Source organism: Periplaneta americana, chromosome 12 (assembly GCF_040183065.1).
Source record: "Periplaneta americana isolate PAMFEO1 chromosome 12, P.americana_PAMFEO1_priV1, whole genome shotgun sequence".
Classification (NCBI taxonomy): domain Eukaryota; kingdom Metazoa; phylum Arthropoda; class Insecta; order Blattodea; family Blattidae; genus Periplaneta; species Periplaneta americana.
This window is the reverse complement of record NC_091128.1, coordinates 79191521-79215840: the sequence shown is the minus strand read 5'-3', so window position 1 is coordinate 79215840 and position 24320 is coordinate 79191521. Positions and strand designations below refer to the sequence as shown.

General features: G+C 35.7%; 1 protein-coding gene across 2 annotated transcripts in view; it reads right to left on the bottom strand.

Annotated features, from left to right (window-relative positions):
* The window catches only part of LOC138710596 (very long chain fatty acid elongase 7-like), a 76324-nt gene that overhangs the window by 7556 nt on the left and 44448 nt on the right, over positions 1-24320 (bottom strand). For both annotated transcript variants that reach the window (XM_069841597.1, XM_069841596.1), the window contains one exon: positions 17247-17352. In XM_069841597.1, the coding sequence (XP_069697698.1) occupies positions 17247-17352 (106 nt within the window). The remainder of the gene's footprint in view (positions 1-17246; positions 17353-24320) is intronic.

The following is a 24320-nucleotide window of genomic DNA, read 5'->3' as shown; positions in this document are numbered from 1 at the left end:
AAAATGTAGGCCTGACATAATATTGTAAAAATAATAATACTTTTGTTTCTAAATGTACAAGTAGGCCTATAGAAAATGTTGGCCTGACATGATAGTGTAAAAATAATCTTAGATATTTCCAAGGGTTATACATGTTTCTAGAATCATTAACATTAAAAACATGACCTTATTTGCTTAAGCATTTAATGGATTTTTTTAATAACCGGTACAGAGTATGATTAAGCCATTAGATACGCAAAAGTATGAGTATATATCCACAATTAAACGAAAAAAAGATATGCTCAAAGGAAGACAATTCGAGTCCTCTGTGTACTTAGACTTGGCATCTGAAATATCCCCAAGTCTTCTTCTAGACACAGTTACATTGAAAACCTAAAATTTCGTATCAATGATATAGGGTTACAGCGTTCTCACAAATGACCTTTTCTGTTTCGAACATATGTTACTTACATTTAATGAAACTAACAATCAGATTGTCAAATAAAGACAAATCTTTGCGAATTAAATTTCGTGAGTTTATGCATTCTTTTGCACAAACTAAAAACTAAACTACACTATCACACAGGACGTGCGTAGCTATTTACCAATCACAGACACATCAACTTCAATACCTACGTAGCCACCGGCATGGCTCAGTCGGTTAACGCGCTTGCCTGCCGGTCTGAATTTGCGCTCGGGCGCGGGTTCGATCCCTGCTTGGGCTGATTACCTGGTTGGGTTTTTCCGAGGTTTTCCCAAACCGTAAGGTGAATATCGGGTAATCTATGGTGAATCCTTGGGCTCATCTCGCCAAATACCATCTCGCTATCACTAATCTCATCGACGGTAAATAACCTAGTAGTTGATACAGCGTCGTTAAATAACTAACTAAAAATAACCTCAACACCTACGTCTGCTTCTATTCCGAAAGTACGTACACTCACAGCGGTAAAGGCTGGTCCACAATAAACCGGGAACTGAAACGACAACGAGAACGGAAATATTGTTAAAATAAATGTATTTAAATGTGAGCATTCACAATTGTCTTTCATGTTCCCATTACTGGGCTCCGGCAAGCTTCTCGTTAATTGTAAATGCTTACATTTAAATACATTTATTTTAACAATACCTATTTCCGTTCTCATTCTCGTTGTCGTTGCCGTTACCGGTTTATTGTGGACCATCCTTAACTAGCTCCTTGCCCTGCACTTCATTTATTGGCGGACTAGAAGCAAAAAGGAAAACCCGGGCAACGCCGGGCGCTTTAGGCTAGTACCAAAGTTCGGAATTTAATTAAAGTAAGCCTAGTGAGAGAATAAAAATATCTAGGTAAAGAATTAGTACTCTTAAAGGTCCTAATAAAAGTGTCACTCGTTAATAATTAAACATTTCGATGTTTTCAATAGGAGAAAAATCATGAAAAAAGTCGAAATCACATTAAAACAGTAAAATTTGATAGGTTGACTTTGCGGTCGCACTACTGATGAATTGACGAGTTTTTATTCAGTTTTTATCTACATCGCTGGACATTGATCGATGAACTCATCGGCCCATTCATAAAAGAATCGTAAAATGGGTTTTTCGTGTCAAAGATGTCTTCCGACCACTGTACAACGCCGGCGAAAAACCAACAATCCACTGAACGCGCTCGGTTGGACACGGAAGCGTGGATACGTTCAGATACGAACGCGACGTAGTTACGGCACGAAGTTCGGTTGCATTATTATTGTGGACGTGGTTTTACAACTAAATGCTACAAGCCTATGCCCTCTTTAGGACAACAAAGAAGGGGATCCTAGAAGTCAGTGAAAACATTATCATACACGGAGGAGAAAGATGGATCCTTACATAAAAATAAAATTAAAATAAAGAATCAGTGCTGTAGCTACACATGGTGGCATAGTCCTAAGACGTAGTGTGAATGTATAGAATGCAGTATAATTATACGAGAAAATTCAACTAGACAAATCGACCTTGCAACATCTGGAATGTCTTTCTTTTCAATGATGTGGACATGTTGAAAGTTTGCCCCAGGAGAGAAAACGGGAACAAGTTTCTAAATTACAACCACTTGGTGGGGGAAAAAAAAACCCGCTCAAGCATTATATGAATATAAATAAGAGAGATAAAAGTAACATCACATCTGCAACACCACTTATGAGAAGACCGGCAACATTGGAGGCTGAAATTACAAGCAGCTACGTGTAGTTGAACCTCAGCGTCTTAAGTCTTTTTTTTTTTTTTCTGAACCGACGCATGCGACGTACGAGATGCAAGGCCCGCCTCGCGCAAATCCGGACTACACGAGAGATAGTGAGTGGTTTCTGTAACTGTGAGATGCTAAGTCTGTGCACATCGCAGCAATAGAAACCACTCACTATCTCTCGTGTAGTCCGGATTTGTACGAGGCGGGCCTCGCACCCCGCACGTCGCATGCGTCGGTTCAGAAAAACCAAGGCTTTACTAGGGTATTTGATAAATAAATAAATTAAATTAATAATAATTATTATTAAATTAATAATGGTCACAATGCTGTAAATCATTGTTCCTAGCACTGACCATTGGACTCTTGTAGTACGTAATACAGCAGTGACTTTTTCTGATTTGTAATAAGTAATATAAAATACAACCCTAATAATATTCTGTAAATGTTTAATAAAAATGCAAGTTTCGGGAGGAAAAATGCAACTGAATGGTTTCAGGCATTATAAGAAGCTTGTGTGAGAGATCCTACCATACCGAACTATTGTGAGATTAAATTTGTGTAAGCGAGGTATTCACTTTCAATTAAGAGTTGATTATACATGAACTATATGCAATTGAAGGGTTGATAGGAAAAACAACCCATGTCAAAAAAACACTTTTTTCAGGGGAGCGAAAAACATTATATCTCGTTATGTAAAAGGATAAGAAACTTAAAGTATAGGTATAAATACCCCAATGCTTTATAAATATATTGCTTGTATTTTAAGCATACACAGACGCCACATGATTTTAGCTTTCCATTAGTACCAATATCTCATTTTCGGCTAAAACTGACATGGGTTGTTTTTCCTATCAACCCTTCAATTATCCTGTAGCGACTTAAAATGAAAACTTCGATGATGAGTAGGCCTACTATAGGCAAAGCGGACTTAACGTACTGTACGTATCGTTCCATCTATGTGTAACGTGTACTCAGTTCGGAATGTGTTCAAGAAGTGAAGCCCGAAGAATTACATATTTGTAAAGTATCCGTAATTAAGTTCAGTAAAGGAACCTTACTCTAAATACGTAAGGAAAGTAATAAAGCCGCACACAAAGATATACTTGTTTTAACTCCTAAAATATCAAATTTACCACTTACAAAAAAAAAAAAAAGTGATACTGTATTCCAACCAGGAGAAAGTCTCAGGGGAAGGAGACGCAGCGGGGTAATGCTGTGAATGAATATTGATGTCATAAGGTCACACACGTGGGTACACACATCTCCATTGGCTACTCTCAAAGCACAAACGACAACACTGATACATATGTATAATACCCTAGTTACAAAATTAGATCACGGTTAATCTCTGATCTTTTAATCCCTCCATACAGGAAATAACATATGCAGGAGAGCGCATGTTTTTTAAACTGACATTATAACGGTAATTATCTATCTACATCACTCCAATAGATGACGCAATAGTAAGCACATTCCTTCCACGGTTAATCTCCTGGTTGGAGAACAGTAGATGAATTTGATGTAAGTGTGACGAGAAGAAAATTATTACAAAATTAAAAATATAATTAAAAATATATGTACCTATACTTCTTAAACCCTTGAAATTATGCAAACGAATAATATATTTTAAAGGGTTTAAAGAAAGTCTCAAACAGTAAACTCTTTAGGTTTCGTCTTGCGGAATACAAAGACAATAGGCATCGTATGATTGAACGTATTGACATATTGGCAAAGAGAGCGAGTTTTCTGCATGATCCACGAAAAAAATGGATTAAGAGATAAAAAAACCCCTGGTGCATAATATATAGACGAGACGTAGCTTTGCACATTATAGAGCATACATCGACATTCTATGAATCGCGAGCCAGCTCCTATAAAACGATGCAAGTGAAGGGGAGTAGAAGAGGTTATACTCCCACTCACAACGGACTTGTAGTTCAAGACCATTGAAAATCCCACGGAAACGTCAATTTCGACCAGAATATCGATCCTTGCAAAAGATATGTCAATGTTATAATTATGCTAAAATTTATAATTTATTTCGTATAATTCCACAATTAAACATTGACAATATATCTTTCGTCCATTCTATAATTTACCAATAGGGACCGTGGAGCAAAACAAGAAATATGAAAAATGTTATGGAGTTGGTTGTTGACACCATGAACAAAATACAATCAAAGTAATTAAAATATCGACAATTTCGAAAACTCCTACAAGGTATGGGGGCAGAATACCAGATTTGTCGTATTATACAGCTGTAAGGTGGCTTAACCTTACAGAAATGCTTCTTCGGTTTTTTGACATGCGCAAAATAACTTCTGCTTTTATGAAGGAAAAGGTGTAGTCATTATTGTTTTTAAGTACCGGTATTTGTCGCCTATGTTTGAAATATATTACGACGCTCTAAGATTTCAATAATTGAGGGCTTTGCCGGAAGAAAGGCGGATAGACCTATACGCCCTTCTTCGGGAAAACGGTTTAAAATGTAGTGAATAATTATAGTAGCGAAATTTTGTTTTGATTGTACTGTACATACCTGCAGGACAGGGCTGCGTGAGTGTATAACATTTTATTCAGGTGCGTTTTAAAATCTTATATTGCATGTATCTCAATTCGTCATATTGACGTATACGCCCTTTTTCCGGCAAACCCCTCAATTATGTTAATAAAATAATAATTAACGTTTATAGGATACAGAAATTCCCGAATTGGAGGACGAAAATTGGCTGCTAGATTTGACATCCCTTCCCGAAATTTGAAAACACTTCAACAAACTAAATCGATAGCTTCAAGGAAACAATAAAAATATAGTTAATATATACGACAGAATCAATTCTTTTTTTTTTTTTTTTTTTTTTTTACTTACTACAGATTTACGGAATCAAAATTTATTAGGAAAGAAGTGAGCCGAACTCGCCGCATCAGCGGATCATCTCGTCTGCTACATCAGAGTTCGCATTGCTGGGACACCGTCGATAGCGCCATCTTTTCCCTTTCCATTTTCATATTTAAATTCCTATTGGCCGGCTAGGGTTTGAAACAATTGACGGAGAGAGGACCGAGGTTTCGTTTTTACGTTTAGTAGGAAAGAACTTCACTCAGGAGGTCACTCTCGACGTGGAAGGTCGTTTCGAGAATTAGTGGAATAGCAGTTAACTTTACTCAGGAATTCACTCTCGACGCGGAAATTGTTTCGAGAACAAGTGCAATAGTTAAATTTACTTAGGAGCTCACTCTCGACGTGGAAGATCGTTTCGAGAATTAGTGGAATAGCAGTTAACTTCACTCAGGAATTCACTCTCGACGTGGAAGGTCGTTTCGAGAACAGGTAGATTAGTTGACTTCACTCAGGAAACCAGTCTCGACGCGGAAGGTTGTTTGGAGAACATGTTAAATTCACTCAGGAATTTACTCTCGACGTGGAAGGTTGCTTCTAGAGCTAGTGGAATAGTTAACTTCACTTAGGAATTCACGCTCGACGCGGAAGGTTGTTTGGAGAACATGTCGAACAGTTAACTTCATTCAGGAAGTCAGTCGTGATGTATAAGGTTGGATTTGGATTTATCATGGAGTAGTTAAGTCAAAATTACGAACTTGTTGTAGTACTTTGTTACATTTGCTTACGACATATTTGCTGAATTGCATATGGAGAGCATTCGCTAGTGATGATGTCTTGGTTCGTGTAAGAGAGATTACGTGAGGTTTTGTAGTCGTGGCTAGTTACGTCGTATTGGGAGAGATTGTGTGAGGTTTTGTAGTCGTCGCGAGTTACGTCGTATTGGCGATAGAATGTTACAGATTAGGCGAAGTGGTTTCGCGGTTTGATTTTGCGTGCGTATTAGGATACGCGGATATTGTATAGATACGTCGTATTGAAGTTCCAAGATAGCCTGGCGAATTGTGCTGATTAATTAAAGGTATTGGTTATATCGTAATAAAGTATGTAACGAAGCTCCAGTCAAATTGCTTTCTTGATTATTCTAGTACATTGTATTCCAAATTGAGTATTACTTTCTACGCGATTCGACTTATAATTCTGAGTATATTGAATTCCAGTTTGTTATTTAAATGGGTATGTGAATTCGGAGCCATTGTCGTTCTTTATATATTTCTTTCTCTCTCTCTCTCTCTCTCTCTCTCTCTCTGGTATCAGGTTCATTGTGATAGTACAGACATTTATAGTACAGTGAACATTGGTAATTTCGTGGTAGTGGTTATTTCGTGATACTTTTTCTTTGCTCTTCGTGAACTAACCGATGGTGTTACGAGATTCAAATTTCCGCCAAGGGATTGCATATGTTGTCCAGTTTACAGAAACATACAGCGACGCTTTGTGGAACTATTGTAGCTGATTCAGTGAGCTTTTATGTTTGGAGAGAGCAAGTTAGCGTCGACTTCTCAGGCGTAGAAATTTTGTGGATATTTGTAATTACATTACAGGTTTATTACTAAAGGTAAGCATATGATATTTGGTACAAAGATTTATTGTCTCTTCATGAAATTTTAGGAAATATTTTTGGAATTTTAGATACAGCTGTAGTCGCCATATAGGCTTAGCTTTACTGATAGAAATCTTAGCTGTTTGAGGCGAAATTTTGTTGAGCATTAAGTGTTACAATTTTTAAAATAGTATAAAATGTATTACAATACGAATTTTAGAAATCTGAAGATAAGATGTGATAACAAAAAAGAAAAGGGAGACGCAATAGGTTCAGTGTAGCTTCTGTTTTATTTGTTATCATGCTAAGTGCCAATCAAAAGTGCTAGATGACTTACTTGCAAGAATTGTGACAGGAGATGAAATACGGCCCCACTATTTTGGACAGGACACAGAGGCAGACAATGGCGTGGCATCATGCAAATTCACCAAAGAAATAGGAATTAAAAAGTACACCTTCGGCAGGAACAATTATGGCTACCGGTACTGTGTTTTTCCATTCAGAAGGACGTTTGCTTATGGACATCATGCCACACGGAACCACCATTAATTCTGACGCTTATGTTGCAAATCTCAAGAAACTTCAAGATCGACTGAGTCGTGTTCGACGACATCGGCAGAAGCAGGATATTCTGCTATTGCACGACAACGCACAGCCATATGTCAGTCACAAGGCCACAGACCAGATCAGAAAATTCGGATAGACAACATTGAAACATCCGCCTTACAGTCCTGAACTGGCGCCGTGCGATTACCATCTCTTTGGTAAACTGAAGGTTCCCTTCGCGGAACGAGGTTAGAAGATTATGTAGAAAAGTGACATTTTGTTCCTAAAGGTTGCAGCTACATTCTGTGAAAATATCAAAGCTGTAGGATAAAAATATAATTTTTAAAGAAATGTTATGCATTACTTTTGGAGTTACCCTAGTAATATAGGCTATAGTAAAGTCCGTAATATAAGTGTTCACCCTTTCAGGGCAAAGAAGATCCCTTTTCAATTTGAATTTTTACTATGATTTCATTCTTATTATGTGTTGATATGTATTTCTATGCTTTCTTGCTTTGAATATTAGACGGAATTACTATGTTTGAAGTCTTGTAACAATATATGAGAATTTCATTTGATTTTAAGAAATTTTTCCACAATTCTTCTACCTCTCACGAAATTATCAATGTAATAGCACGAAATTACCAAGATTATCACGAAATAACCAACCTTTTAGCTTAAGTTGTAAAAGTGATTTTTGGCACTTGTTCAAGAACGTGCCCAATCTTTTATGTCTCCAGATTTGTACAGCAAATTATCGTCCTTTAGATGAAAAAATCACAAGAAGGATATATTTACACATTTGAATTTTAAATTAATTTTCATGAAATTATCACGAAATTACTAATGTTTACCCTATGTGTAGATTGTAATTAAGAGTCGAGATTTAGCTAATTATGTGCACATTGAGTATGTGTGTGTGACTGTTTCACTAGGGATTATTTTCTGTGGGTTATCGAGTCAATGTGTTGAGTCTACCAGTTAGACTTTAGATATAACTTTTAAAATCTAATTGGGCATTGAGTAAGAGTTTATGGAAATCGCTGGACATTGATGTTAAGTTTTATATGTTGGTTGAGATGTTGTGTGAGTGATCCAGTGTGGAATATTTTGTAGGTCATGAACATTTTGGAACTTGCCAATTAGAATGAATTATGACTTTGAAAGTATATTGGCCGATTAACGATCAAAGTATCGAAAGTTCTTAACTATATTTATTGTTGTGTTTGAGATCAGTTTAGAATATTATTTTTCTTTATTCAACTTCACATATTCATGTTTCATTCCATTAACTCATTCATATACTTGTTATTTATTATTTGTTAATTATATTTGTTACCATAAATTCACACTGTTTATTCTTTAAGTCTTCCACTGCGCACATCCCAATAACCCGATGCACCAACGACATCTGGCGAGTAACACCCCGGTATCGCTCCGGTAATGAGAAGAGAGGTATAGTTAAATAAATACGCCTCTGAAGGTATTTAATTTCCTTTCTTACACTCATTTGGCAATACTGTATATTACATGTCAAATTACATTATTGCATTGATCTCTTGAACGAACTGCAAATAGATTTTCATAACAAAAGATTCGTTCAATTTAAAAAATCGAAATTGATTTCCAATTGCATGGAAATCAATTTGGCTTAGGAATAATGATAGTAAGGTCTGAATTACAATAGGAAGTTGTATATCTCTTAAATGACATTTTTTTTAAACACAGTATAAAGATTCGAAAGGTGTTAATATTTTAAAATTGCTGAACAAATTCAAATACGCTAATCTGAGATTTTACGCAGCCATAATCACAGCCATTCATGGCTCCACATTACATTATAATGTGAACTTTTTTTTTACAAAAAATGAACATTGCAATATAAAAAAGAACTCGTATTACAGATGAGTATCTTACTTTATAATTAAAATGAGTCATATGTAATTTTACTCCTCAGTTACTCAAGTCCCATCTTTATTTGAATTACTGTCTCGGTTTTGTTCTGTTATATTTTATCAGTCATTGTTCTACGAAATTTCTGAAAAGTGACGAAGATAATAAATGAAAACATATCAATAATAATCACGGTGATCAACGTTGTATTTCTAAGATTATAGTCCGGACTGTACTGTACATTGAAGGGGAAGCGTACTCATCCCCTTTCACCTCTTCCATTTGAGTGCTGAACTTGTTGCGTTCTGCTGGTGTATTAGGAAGGTACATTTTGCCGATGTATGCTATAGAGTGTGTTTCTGTTGTATACAGAAACAGTAGTGTCGGTCAGCCAAAAATTATTGTGCATGGACATGGGTGGGCAACTCGTGCTCTCAAACTATCAACACAACCTCAGTCAGGTGGAACGAACTCTGTTCTAGCTGTAGTGTCTGTATGCGGTTCTTGCAAGACGTAAGTCCGCTTGGGTCTGCAGTAAGCGGCGGCTCGTTATGAATGAAACACAGTAAAATCTGATCAGATCGTTTCCCTTTTATTCACGACTGGGAGAAAAGTACTTTTTTGTTGAGGAGGAAGGTATAGCTATGTATTTTATATTATGTTCTACTACACAAACAACATTACAAAAATTTTGGTAAGTAATACTGTAATACTGTATGGATCTGCAAGAGACAAAGTTTTAGATGAGGTAAAGGGAAAAATGAGATATCAACAAGGTGAGATCGATAGCAAATATCGTCAGCACGTTATGCGTGAGAGTTACAGCTTTGCACGACATATAATCGATTAGCTAAGAGTATTTGTAGATATATTTAAAACTAGCCATACCGTGCGCTTGCTGCACTTGTTAGAAACAAATATTGAATTAAATCTGAATACAGTTTTGTAATTACTTACTGGATAATAACTTTTTGCACCTATGTTGTAAATGGTTTTCTCCTGAATCATATTGAAAGTTTTATTTAAAACTATGAATTTAACTTTTATTATTATGCAATATTTTCTAGAATTGTTCAGTCAATTCTACTTTTAAGATTGATACTATATTAGACCTAATAGACAATTGGTCAGCGTTTGAAATAAAATATAATTTTATACTTTTATGAATGGAAGGCTTTTACTCTCAGCTGGAGGAAGATTTTCAATTACTGTAAATGATAAGCCTATGCTTGAACTTTAAATGATGGCGTAGAATTGACTTTATGTATTTCTTTTGCACGAAACGATGCCACTTGAAATAAGATGTTATAATGCCTTATAACTAGGTATTATTTAAAAAGTGTGTTGATAACGGATGCACTCCGATAAGTAAACTTTTTATTGCTTATGAGATTGCTTGAATCTCAGAAGGAACAACTTTTACAACAGCGCCACATAATCCGTTTGGCTCATTACCCCATTTTTGATTGCATTTATTTCTTAGTTTATTCACTTTATCTATTTTAACACCATTAATATGAGCATAGAAAAAGGAGCAACTTCTGCGGACCTTTGGAGAAAGAACTAAGAAGGAGAGTAGTGAAGTGCTTTGTGTCGAGTGTAGCATTGTATGGCGTAGAAACACGGACATTACGACGAAGTGAAGGGAAGCGAATAGAAACATTTTAAATGTGGATATGGAGAAGAGTAAGAAACGAAGATGTGTTGGAAAGAGTAGACGAAGAAAGAATGATGCTGTAAGTGATCAGAAAGAGGAAAAAGAATTGGCTGAGTCACTGGTTGAGAATAAACTGCCTACTGAAGAATGCACTGGAAGGAATGGTGAACGGGAGAAGAGTTCGTGGCAGAAGACTATATCAGATGATAGACGACATTAAGATACATAGATGTTAATGTTATGTTTTATTTAACGACGCTCGCAACTGCAGAGGTTATATCAGCGTCGCCGGATGTGCCGGAATTTTGTCCCGCAGGAGTTCTTTTACATGCCAGTAAATCTACTGACATGAGCCTGTCGCATTTAAGCACACTTAAATGCCATTCACCTGGCCCGGGATCGAACCCGCAACCTTGGGCATAGAAGGCCAGCGCTATACCAACTCGCCAACCAGGTCGACAAGATACATAGATCATATGCGGAGACAAAGAGGAAGACAAGAAATAGCAAAAATTGGAGAAAGCTGGGTTTGAAGTGAAAGACATGTTCTTGGGCAGAGCACTATGAATGAATGAATGAATAGTTAATATTTGGATTATAAGATAGTAAAATGCTAAGATAACGTACTATAACTGCATACTAAATAAATACACTCTCGTTCGTTAATTCTCCGAGATGAAAATTAATGTGGTACAAAAATATTATTTTAAGAAACTCAGGAAACGAATATGAGTAAATTATGAGCTTAGGAACACTTTGTAAAATAACTCAGCTTCAGTGAGCTTAACGGTAAAATACTCAATTATGTGCTGTATTTTTGGTCCCAAGAAAATACTCATCTTTACGACAAAAGTCCTAAAAATACTTTTATGTTCTGTGGACAAAAGGAAACTTAAATGTATAAAATTAGAAATAGAGTATTTTATGTGGACAAAGTAAAGTTTAAATAATCAAGTAATATAATATTGTTTATATTTAAAGTTTTCTATTGTGTAAGAATCTATTTTAATGTTATCTGTCCTCGATTCACTCAGGACTTACCGTAATAGCATAAACATAATGTCCTTCTAGAGAAACGACACTTTCCAATGGTAAAATAATAATAATAATAATAATAATAATAATAATAATACAAATCGGTTGAGTAGCTTCTGTGATTATTTCATACAAACACACAAACATCCTCTGTATGTTACTATTCATAAACATTTATATATTCCCATCATATAAATTATTAAATATCCGTATAAAATAGTGTTAAATGAATAGCTTCCGTTTGTTGTTGTGCAAGGCCTCTTATACACGAAGTCATTTGTTTTCACTTCATTAAAGCCTATTAGTTTAAGGCGGCGCTGAAATGTATTTACATTGACTCGTGTATCTCGTTAAATATAAGTCCTATCAAAATTTTGTATAGAATGAAACTTATGGAACATCCTCTTTAGCACTTCGTGAGAACGAGTTGTGCATGGAAGAGGAGAAATTAATTTTATACGATGTACATTGCTACCATACATATTCGAAATGGAAATAATCATATTACCATTATGAAATGTACACCGGAAACTTTTATAAATGGACTGAAACTCAATTATTTATTGCCGGTATTATGAAATGGGGTATTACCGTACTCGATAATGTTTCCTACAATATCACACAAAGAAAAGAGCATGTTCCGGGGACCTCTGGAAAAAGAAAAAAGGAACAGCCTTGTAAAATGTTTTGTGTGGAGTGTGGCATTGTATGGGGCAGAAACATGGACATTATAACAAAGAAGAGTGAAGAGTGTGAAATGGACAGACAAAATAAAAAATTAAGCTCTGTTAGGAAGAGCCGGCGAAGAGATAATAATGCTGAACCGATCAGAAAGCGAAAAAGAAATTGACTGGTTCATTGATTGAGAAAGAAATGTCTACTGAAGAATGCACTGAAAGAAATGGTTGACGGGAGAAAAGTTCGGAGCAGAAGAAGATATCAGGTGATAGACAACACTAAGATATATATGGATCGTATGCGGAGATTAAGAAGAAAGCGGAAAAGGAGGAAGATTGGAGAATGCTGGGTTTGCAGGAAAATATCTGCCCTTTAGCAGAAAGCTGTCAATGAAACGCGCAACGAAATGAAGTCTCAAATAGGCCTATTAGAAATTTCAGAAATGTCATTGTAACATGGTTTAGAACCAGGGGTGTATTTCAAGCATGGCGGGCCCTGGCAGCGTCAAGGTAGTATTTTTCGAGGCCGGCCGACGCCACGATTTTTTTCTGATTTTCATATTATCGTCAAATTTTGTATTTATAAGAAATCAAATGTTATTCATATTTAAAAAAATTTATGAGGTATACTCTGCAGACCCAACAACATTCATATTCGAACCCATGCATTTTCGTCAGACATTACATAAGTATTCCTACGAAAATGGTGATGATGGTGATGATAATGATGATAATGATGAAGATGACAGCGACGACGACGAAGGCATCTACTACCGGTACTACCGAAATCCCAGAGCCACTGCACTTTTTTGTTTAGAAATACACATCATTAATCTGAATGAAGGGGCGGGGGAGAGCAACTGTGAACCGTTCAATGCTTGAGCTGTTTGAACTTTTTCCATTGCTAAAAAATTAGGAATAGAAAAAGTCCAAACAGCTCAACCATTGAAATAGACCATTGTTTAGAACTGACACCTGGGTTGGATTTCAGTAGTGATATTACAAAATCAAAACTACTAAATGTGTGTTATTCCAAAGTGTTCTGAAATGAAGCAGGCCTCTATGCAGTTGATAAAGTCTTGTGCGAATATTAGTTAGTACTCTTTACGTTACCAATATACCATTCGAATATAAATCCCATTGAACTCGTATGGAGTAGTCAAGCAAGAAGTCACGGACAAAAGAAAATGATCCCTGATCAGTTTCAGCATAATTCTTTCTTCACCACTCTATCTAGCATAGTTTCATTTCTTATTTTGTTTGTCCATTTCAAACTCTCCATCCTTCTCCATTTCCACATTTCAAATGCTCGTTTCTCTTCGCTTCGTCGAAATGCCCACGTTTCTGCCTCAACAATGCCACACTTCACGCAAAGCACTCCACTAGTCTATTCCTCAGTTATTTTTAAAGTTCCATAGAATATACTTAAAGCTTCCTTCGCCATTGCAATCCTTCTTTTGACACTCTGGCAGCAGCTCATGTTACTACTTACAATACACCTCAAGTATTGAAGCCTAATTTAGAATTCACACCTTCTTTATTTTTCTTCCAATAACCATGATCTTCCTATTGTTTGCACTTATCCTCATCCAATACTGCTCACAGCTGTCATTTAGCTCCAGTAGCATGCCCCTTAGTACGAGGGTCATACTGAAAGTCATGAGCAACCCTTTGTTGTGAATTTAATTTTTAATGTTTAGACAAACCAGGTACATCATCTTAATCTACAGACTCTTCTGTCACTTTTCCACATAGTCTCCATTTCTTTGAACACATTTTCCCCACCGTTCTCTTAGTTTAGAAATTTCCTTGCTGTAGAAGTCCGTTCCAGCTTCCTGAAGACATTGACGTAGCGTTGGCCTCGCAGCTGTTCCTTTAGAGAACCTAAAAGATAGTAGTCGGAGGGTGCCAAGTCGGGACTGTAGGGAGGTTGCGGAAGAGTTTCTCACCCAACTGTCCTGATTTTCTCCATGGTGACACGAGCAATGTGAGGCCTCGCGTTGTCATGTTGCAGGATTATCTTTTCAGGTCGTTTGTCGCGCAATGCACGACGGAGCTTCAAAAGTGTCTGGATTTAGCGGACAGCATTCATGGTGTCTCCAGGTTCAGGAAATTCAACCAGAATGCATTCCAGAACTCATAAACTCTTTCCTTGTTGTGTTCCGTGAAGGCAGTTCGAGGGCAACCGCTAAGAGGCTCATCTTGGATGCACTTGTTCCCATCTTTGAAATGTTTCACCCATCTCCTAACACTGCTGGCGCCCATGCATACATCTCCGTATGCATGCTAAAGCCTGAGGTGAATTTCAGGAGAAGATTTTTTCTCTTTAATAAGGAATTCAATGACAGCATACTGTTGAAACGAATCATCGTTGTCGACCATTTTGCAAACATTACATGTGATCACGTGTTAGAAGCTAATGATGTCACGATATGTCAGCACGTAATGTAAAGTCTTTAGATTACGATCGTGCAGTCGTTTTTGTGTTGGAATTGGAATTGTAACAAATGGTTGGTCATGACTTTCAGTATGACCCTCTGTATCATCTCCTCTTCTGCTAACAACGCTCAATCATCAGCAAATCTTATTCAATGTATCCTTCTTCCTCATAATATCATCCCTCTGTTGTTCTGGAAGCAGTTCTTTACTAAATCCCCCAAGATGATGATGAACAGGATAGGAGATAAAGGACATCCTTGTCGTACTCCTCTTCCTACTTCAATTTCCTACGACAATTTCTTCTCCTGTCTGACATGGACTCGTTTCATATAAAATTAGTCAAAAGCCTCCTCATTTTCCAATCATGCCAATTTTCTTCTAGAGTCCTGTAAGCACCATGCATACAATATTTATTAAAGCTGTCGTACGAAAAATCATTGTAGTTGATTATCGAAAAATTGCATATAATCATTTTCCCTAAACAACACAGGGACAGCCGACCCACGGTGTCACATTCCTGAAGACAAAGAATGTGATCCTGCCATCCGTATGTTTATCCTTTAAAATCTCGATTTCATTCGACCCCCGGTAACAGTATAAATGAATCGTTTATTGTAAAATCACCACAATCGACATTTTTTACAAAATGCGTTTTTTGTGGATTTTGATTGCCAGCACGAATGCGCATCTTTTGATATAAAAACCTTATATCTAGCATGACTGTAACATGCAAAAAATTGGACAATAAATATGCATTTATCGTAAAAACCCCACAACTAACACCACATATGGTGTTTTTCAAATAAACTAGTCTGCCACACTAGCTGACAGCAGCACTGTCGCACCCAACAGCTGATTTCAGTCACAGCCGGATCAGTGTTTTGTTCTGTCTATTGCTGATTAAGTGTTGTCCTTACTATTATTATCTGTTTTGAGTATTTTGCTACAAGATGGTTAGTTCAAGTGATGGAAATGTTGCTAATGAGGATTATTGAGAACTCGTCTAAGTTCAGGGTAAAACGAGTCACAGGTAATGATGTGGTTAACTTCAAAGCTTGGTGGCGAAAATTTTGTAAACTATATAGCACGTCTGATTCATCTTTTGGCCGTAGTGTACCAAAGGGTGGTAAGGTACATTTTAAAATTTCAGCACATTTTTTTTTACTGCAATGAACTGAGAGTTAAAGTTATTTGTAAAGAATTCATTGACAGCATTGTACCGACAGAAGTATTCACCATTCGAATTCCTGAGAAAAGTGTTTGAGCTGAAAATTTACCGTTTAAACTGTCAACTGACCTAGCTTATAACAGCTCGAGGCTACCAATCAATGTTAAGAAAATGGAAGACCTTACGAAGATTTTGCAATACATACCGGATGAAGTGAAAGGATTCTACACAGAACTGTACACATGGCTTACCACCATCAAAGATAGTAATGACAGTGGAAGCGAAGACTAGAAAAATAATAAGTCCTGACAAGAAAAATGTCTGTTGCAACAGAAAAAAAAAATTATTTTTTTGTGATTTTATACTGTAGTTTTTACATAGATTATAAAGTTTGTTCATACTTACTTTCATTCACTCTGATATTTTGAGAAAGGCAATGCTTTGCTGAGTTTCAGTTTGTTTGTTGGAAAAACCCCATAACATCCTAATTAATGCACATTTTTTGGGAACATTATATTTAAGTTATTAAAAAAGCAATCGTTCTCATCACATGGTGATTCTGAGGCAGGCCTTTCATCAATAACAGTTTAATGCATATTATTGTTTGTCTTTATATATTTCCTAAGTGATTTACTTCGATTAGTCGCGTCTGTGTCTCAAGCACTGGAGCTCAGGTCTTCTATTCAGATGGTTCGGGTTCGATCCCCGATCAAGTAGTGATGAAATTGTGGTGGACAAATCAGACGTTCCAAGGGGTATTCCTCAGGGCACTCCTGTTTCCCTCTTTTATTCGATAAACATTCTCAAACTTCCCCTCATTTCATTTATCATCGGCAACAGTTACAGACTTAGGTATCCGTCCCTTGCCAACATGATGACTGCTTGAGCGGTGGTGATAGTAGAGTTACACTTCCGTGGCCGGGAGAAAAAAGTTCTTAAGTAAAAATTTTATACTTTCAGTAGGGTAGTAGAAAGATTCAAATTGGTGTCAATTATAGAGTTATTTTAATTAAGAGGTTTTTCCTGGATATTATTTGTTTATATCTCTTCTAAAATAGGTAATGTTGCTCATTTAACAGTTTTCTTGATTATTTCCAAAAATAGCCGCACTTAAGTTCTTGATTCTCAATTTACGTGAGACATACAAACAAATTACTTGATTTTCAGAAGATAGAATCAAATTATTTTCTGAACGAAGTGTTACCTGGAGTTATTCGTGCCAAGTAGGTCCCAACAGTCAACGTCATTGTGTGATGCAGGACATGGAGGAAGGTTACTTGATTATCCTTCTTTCGTAGGATAAAAAGCACCTGCAACATATTGATTAAAACTAGCTATATCTCAATTTTATAAAATTTAAACATCTTTTCTTCTTTATGTGTAATGTAATTACAGTTGATAGCCATTCATCAAAGGGAGTGAATGAAATACCTTCTGTTTCAAAAGCTAGAACTGTTTTGTTCCTTATACAATAAATCTACGCAAAAGCCTGCATCTGATCTGCATATAGGTGAAGATACTCCTTTTATTCTGGAAACATACTGTATTCTAATCATCAATAAAACACCTACCGTTTTTATTTTAAAAAAGCCTGTTTTTAAGCCACACGAAATATCTGCAGAGCCTGGGAAAAGTGACATAAGTCAGTTTCCACAAACCGTTTTTGATAATTTATTGACAACTTACGGAACATCTGTTCGCTTGGAAAAAGAGACGTAACTATTTCTCCCATTACAATAATTCATACAGAAAAAAATCAAATCGACATAAACCAGTGTAAGTTGTCAATAAATTATCAAAACAGGTTTGTTGAAACTGACTTATGTCAATTTTCCCAGGCATTGCAGATATAACTTCAGAAGAACAACATTTAGCGTCAAAACGTGAGTGACTGATGCAAGACATGGAGAAAGGCTAGTGGAATATTCTTCTTTCGTAGGTCACAAAACACCTGCAACGAATTAACACTAGCTAGATATATCTTAATTTTACAAAATTACATTTTATTTCCATTTTTTATGTAATCATAGGTGATAGCCATTGATCAAAATGAGTTAATAAATTGCCCTATGTTTAAAAAGTTGAACTGTTTTGTCTCTTTTATCAGTGATTCTCAACCTGGGCAAATAGTTAAATGAAAATGAAAGAATATTCTTTATTAATATTTTTATTCCTACTCAGAGAGATGGCGTTGGAAGATTCTCAGTCATTTATCAATTTTCTAGGAATTGATGAGAATGCGTTCAACGAACTCCTAACACGATAGGCCCTATAAATAATGTTGATGCCGTAAAATCAATACATTCATATTTTGAAACATTTATTTTACTCTAATTGTCCGCATTTTTATTGTAATGTAATGCGTCTAATCCCCCCCCCCAATAACTTATTTTTCATGTATTTAATTTTTATCATTAGATAGAAAAAACAAAACCTCACCGGAAACTCCTACGTTACCTGGACCACGCCTGGGATTGAACCCAGTCCACAGGATTGTATGTCCAGCGCTTAGCACTAGACCACCGTGATTACCACTAAAATGTGACACAAGTACAAATTACAAGCGTAAGACCGAAGAGTGATTTTCGGAACAAATGCACAAAATAATTCGAAGTGATTTAAAAACAAAATATTTGCAAATATGTGACATCTACTGATTCAAAGAACTTTTGTAAACCCATTTACACGATAAATAGGGAGTCTCTTTCTTCTGAATTCAAAACCATTAAAGGAGATATACTTACGTTAAACTGTCTTAATGCAGTACCGCTATCCAATGAAGATGAACAATTTTATCACATTGATGAAATAAATAATGTCTTCTTTGCTTGTAACAGAAATATAGAATTTGTATGCAAAAAGCACAGGACGAAATCTTAATACAAGCTAACTTAGATTCTGTGCTGCTTGTCCCATTGGGAGAGCAGGTGAGGGATCTCATGCGGCCGGAGGTCTGGTACACTTCATTCTTATTCTTTCCATAATTCGGAGTTCATGATAGGCCACTGTCGAGTCGACGTGCTGAAGTGTCTTCTCTAACCCGCCCCAAGCCACTCAATACTACTACTACTACTACTACTACTACTACTACTACTACTACTACTACTACTACTACTACTACTACTACTACTACTACTACTACTACTACTACTAGGGTAACCAAGGATAAATGGGGTCAAAAAATAACAAATCCTTAATTTAATTGTTAATTTCATAGTGTATTACACTCATAACCAGGGAACGGATTTATATGGACTAAAAATATATGAAATATGTAAATATATATGTAGTTATTTTTACCAAAATATGGAATTAAATATGGATTTTTACCAAAATATGGAATTAAATATGGACTTAAAATTATAAAAAAATGACTATGTACGTTAAATATTGGTACATTTTAATCAAACTAAACAAAAAATATAATGGACGTACCTTATCTTCCAATGTAGTTTCAACAAAACACAATTTTTATTGTCTGTTACCATAACAATAGGTTACAAACATTTCTTTCAAGTGCTGAAAAGTGAATCTTCTTCTATTGTCTCTGAGGATAGATTTATACTGACTAAAAGAGCGTTCGACGTCACAAGAAGTAACTGGTACATAATTCAATTTCACAATGTCTGCTGGGGATAAGTCCAAGTTAATCTTCACTGTTGATTCACCACTCATCACAGCAACAACCTTTTGTAGTTCTTCATATCCAGGGTTTTTTGAAAGTACAGTGTCCACCTTAGCTCTTACTGCATCTGCAACTTTACCTCTACCACGATTCAGTTGTTCCACAGTACTATTTATAATTTCAAAACTTTCAGATAGTGAAAGGTGCCTATTTTGGAGACTTTTGAGCGTTTTTATGATGCATGAAAATGTATGCTGAATGTGAGCTAAGTCATTCTTCACACTTATGTCACAGCTAACTGTTTTCGCAGTATCAATTGAGACTGCATCTTCAGAGTCCAATGCAAGGAGAACATTGTTAATAGAGTCTATATGTTCGGCATAATATTCAACTGCTTCTAGCCATGTACCCCATCTAGTTAAAATTGGCTTTGGTGGCAATGGAATTTCAGGGTACATTTCTTTCAACACGTTAACTCTACTGGGAGCTTTGAGAAATACTTTTTTCACTGATGAAATCAACAAATCTACTTTAGGGAAATTGTCTCTGACCACTTCTGCCACACGATGAAATGCATGCGCCACACAAGTAAAATGAGTCAATTTAGGATATACAACAGATAATGCTTGTCCAGCTTTGACCATATAAGGGGCAGCATCGCTAATAAAGAATAACACATTATCGTACATAATACCCTTTGGCCACAGGATACCCATAGCTTCGTTGAACAGTTTAACTATAGTTTTGTTATTGCACTTTTCTAGAACATCACAATGTAAAAGAATTCGTTCAGAATATTGTTCACTTAACAAACCGATAACTACATTACCAACAAGTCTACCTTCTTTGTCGGGAGTCTCATCAATGGAAACCCAAATTGAACTATCTTTAATTTCATCTCTTATCTTCTGTATTGTCTCATCGTAGATGGATGGAGCATACGTCTTCCTAAGTGTTGACTCATCCGGGATTGTATGTTGAGTATATTTTTCAAGGAATTCCCTGAAGACCTTATTCTTTAGTTTGTAGAGAGGAATATCAGCAGAGATGAGAGAACGGCACAGGTCGATGTTAAACTCAGATCTTACATTCGATGTTGTTGGTTGTGTTAAAAACAATTGTCTCTGCTTGGAATTTAGTTGTTTGTTGGCCTGATGTTTACTAGTTGTAATGTGTTGTTGCACCAGGAACTTTTGTGTAGATGATACTGCACACTGACACAAATTACAAAATAATATTTTATTGTCAGTTGATAAACCATCTTCTTTAAATTCTGAAATGTAACTTGTTAGTTTTGATTTTAAATTGACTGAATGACGTACTTTTGGCATATTTACCGTCTTTATAGTATGATTTACAAAACTGAACCTATGTGTACTCTGACTGGCATTTAACTGTTGAGCTGCACAACTGAAGTCTGTTAAAAATTTTAAATTAAATTAATACAGTTTTGTAACTTACTTTCCCATTGTTGATAGGACTGCTAATTTTCAAATAACTCTGATGTTAAAGGGATTACTGAACATGTGTTTAAATCTCTATTGTTGAAATGTATTTTTAAAAGTTAATGGAATTTTGTTTTGTTTTATTGTTAAACCTAATATAATATGGACTGTTTTATATGAAATATGGAAAATATATGGAAATTAACGAAAATATGTACTAAACTCTAAAATATGGAAAAATATGGAAAATAAAAGTAGGATTTTTCAACCCTACACATTGTGAAACATAAAGATAATGCAAAATATAAATTATATTAGCTTTATAAGTAAATATGTATTTACATATAAATCCTTTCCCTGCTCATAACATATCATTAGTTACAGCCACATGTAAGTACTACTTCCCCAAAAATGTTTCTTTTTTGCTCTAAACTAACTATCTGTACATGAACTGAAATATTTCACTGGAGTGACCCTTTTTACCATTCTGTATAAAGATAAATGGGGTCAGTGTTTAGGGCAAATCAGTCACAATTTTCCCCTCTATATACCTGCACGGAACGTTAAATTCAACATTGAATTGATTTAATTTAACACTTTACACCTTCCACAAACAAACACTCTTTTCTTTTCTGCACCAACGAACTGTGTTGCAGTGTAAGCCAAAACCACATGCGTACAGTTTCAAAATTCTAGACACAAGTTCATTTTCTTGTTCTGGAGTAAACGTAGTTTGACGGCCTTTACTTTTCAAGTGGTTGACGTCGTTGCAGACATGACTGAGGAATTCCTAACAACTCAGCAGCATGACGTTGGCTTCTTCCCTCGCGAAATGCTTTAATAGCCTTCTGCATGTCGTTCTCAGTCCACGAATTTGACGTTTTCCTCTTACATTTACCATCTGTCACAAAGAATTGAAAATAAATACTTCATTTGAGTGGACTGATTTGAAATATGTTGACCCTATTTGTCCGATATTACTTACCCTATTTAACCCAAATTTAGAACTTTTTGCGCTAGAGGTTGGTAGTACTGAATACTGCTTCGACGAAGGCGTTAATAGCCATAATCTCTTCTAAAAAGCTTAAACTTAATATTGAAAGTTAATCGCACAAATTCTCTGTCATAGTTGTTGTAAAATAATAAAGGAACCGTAAAGCGTTATTTAAAATGTATAAAATACTCTTAACTCACCTTTATATTGTCTCTATTCTTTTATTGTCAACACAAAGAATACACACACCAGCTAGCATCAATGGCACTCAAAGTGTACAGGAAGTTCTCTTCCTGACCAGTATACGGTAGCACTTGCTTGAACTGGTTTACGCTTGAATATGGAGACATGGTTTTTAAATTGGCCCGATTTAACCTCTGACCCGATTTAGACTGAGTTACCCTACAACTACTACTACTACTACTACTACTACTACTACTACTACTACTACTACTACTACTACTACTACTACTACTACTACTACTACTACTACTACTACTACTACTACTACTACTACTACTACTACTACTACTACTACTACTACTACTACTACTACTACTACTACTACTACTACTACTACTACTACTACTACTACTACTACTACTACTACTACTACTACTACTACTACTACTACTACTACTACTACTACTACTACTACTACTACTACTACTACTACTACTACTACTACTACTACTACTACTACTACTACTACTACTACTACTACTACTACTACTACTACTACTACTACTACTACTACTACTACTACTACTACTACTACTACTACTACTACTACTACTACTACTACTACTACTACTACTACTACTACTACTACTACTACTACTACTACTACTACTACTACTACTACTACTACTACTACTACTACTACTACTACTACTACTACTACTACTACTACTACTACTACTACTACTACTACTACTACTACTACTACTACTACTACTACTACTACTACTACTACTACTACTACTACTACTACTACTACTACTACTACTACTACTACTACTACTACTACTACTACTACTACTACTACTACTACTACTACTACTACTACTACTACTACTACTACTACTACTACTACTACTACTACTACTACTACTACTACTACTACTACTACTACTACTACTACTACTACTACTACTACTACTACTACTACTACTACTACTACTACTACTACTACTACTACTACTACTACTACTACTACTACTACTACTACTACTACTACTACTACTACTACTACTACTACTACTACTACTACTACTACTACTACTACTACTACTACTACTACTACTACTACTACTACTACTACTACTACTACTACTACTACTACTACTACTACTACTACTACTACTACTACTACTACTACTACTACTACTACTACTACTACTACTACTACTACTACTACTACTACTACTACTACTACTACTACTACTACTACTACTACTACTACTACTACTACTACTACTACTACTACTACTACTACTACTACTACTACTACTACTACTACTACTACTACTACTACTACTACTACTACTACTACTACTACTACTACTACTACTACTACTACTACTACTACTACTACTACTACTACTACTACTACTACTACTACTACTACTACTACTACTACTACTACTACTACTACTACTACTACTACTACTACTACTACTACTACTACTACTACTACTACTACTACTACTACTACTACTACTACTACTACTACTACTACTACTACTACTACTACTACTACTACTACTACTACTACTACTACTACTACTACTACTACTACTACTACTACTACTACTACTACTACTACTACTACTACTACTACTACTACTACTACTACTACTACTACTACTACTACTACTACTACTACTACTACTACTACTACTACTACTACTACTACTACTACTACTACTACTACTACTACTACTACTACTACTACTACTACTACTACTACTACTACTACTACTACTACTACTACTACTACTACTACTACTACTACTACTACTACTACTACTACTACTACTACTACTACTACTACTACTACTACTACTACTACTACTACTACTACTACTACTACTACTACTACTACTACTACTACTACTACTACTACTACTACTACTACTACTACTACTACTACTACTACTACTACTACTACTACTACTACTACTACTACTACTACTACTACTACTACTACTA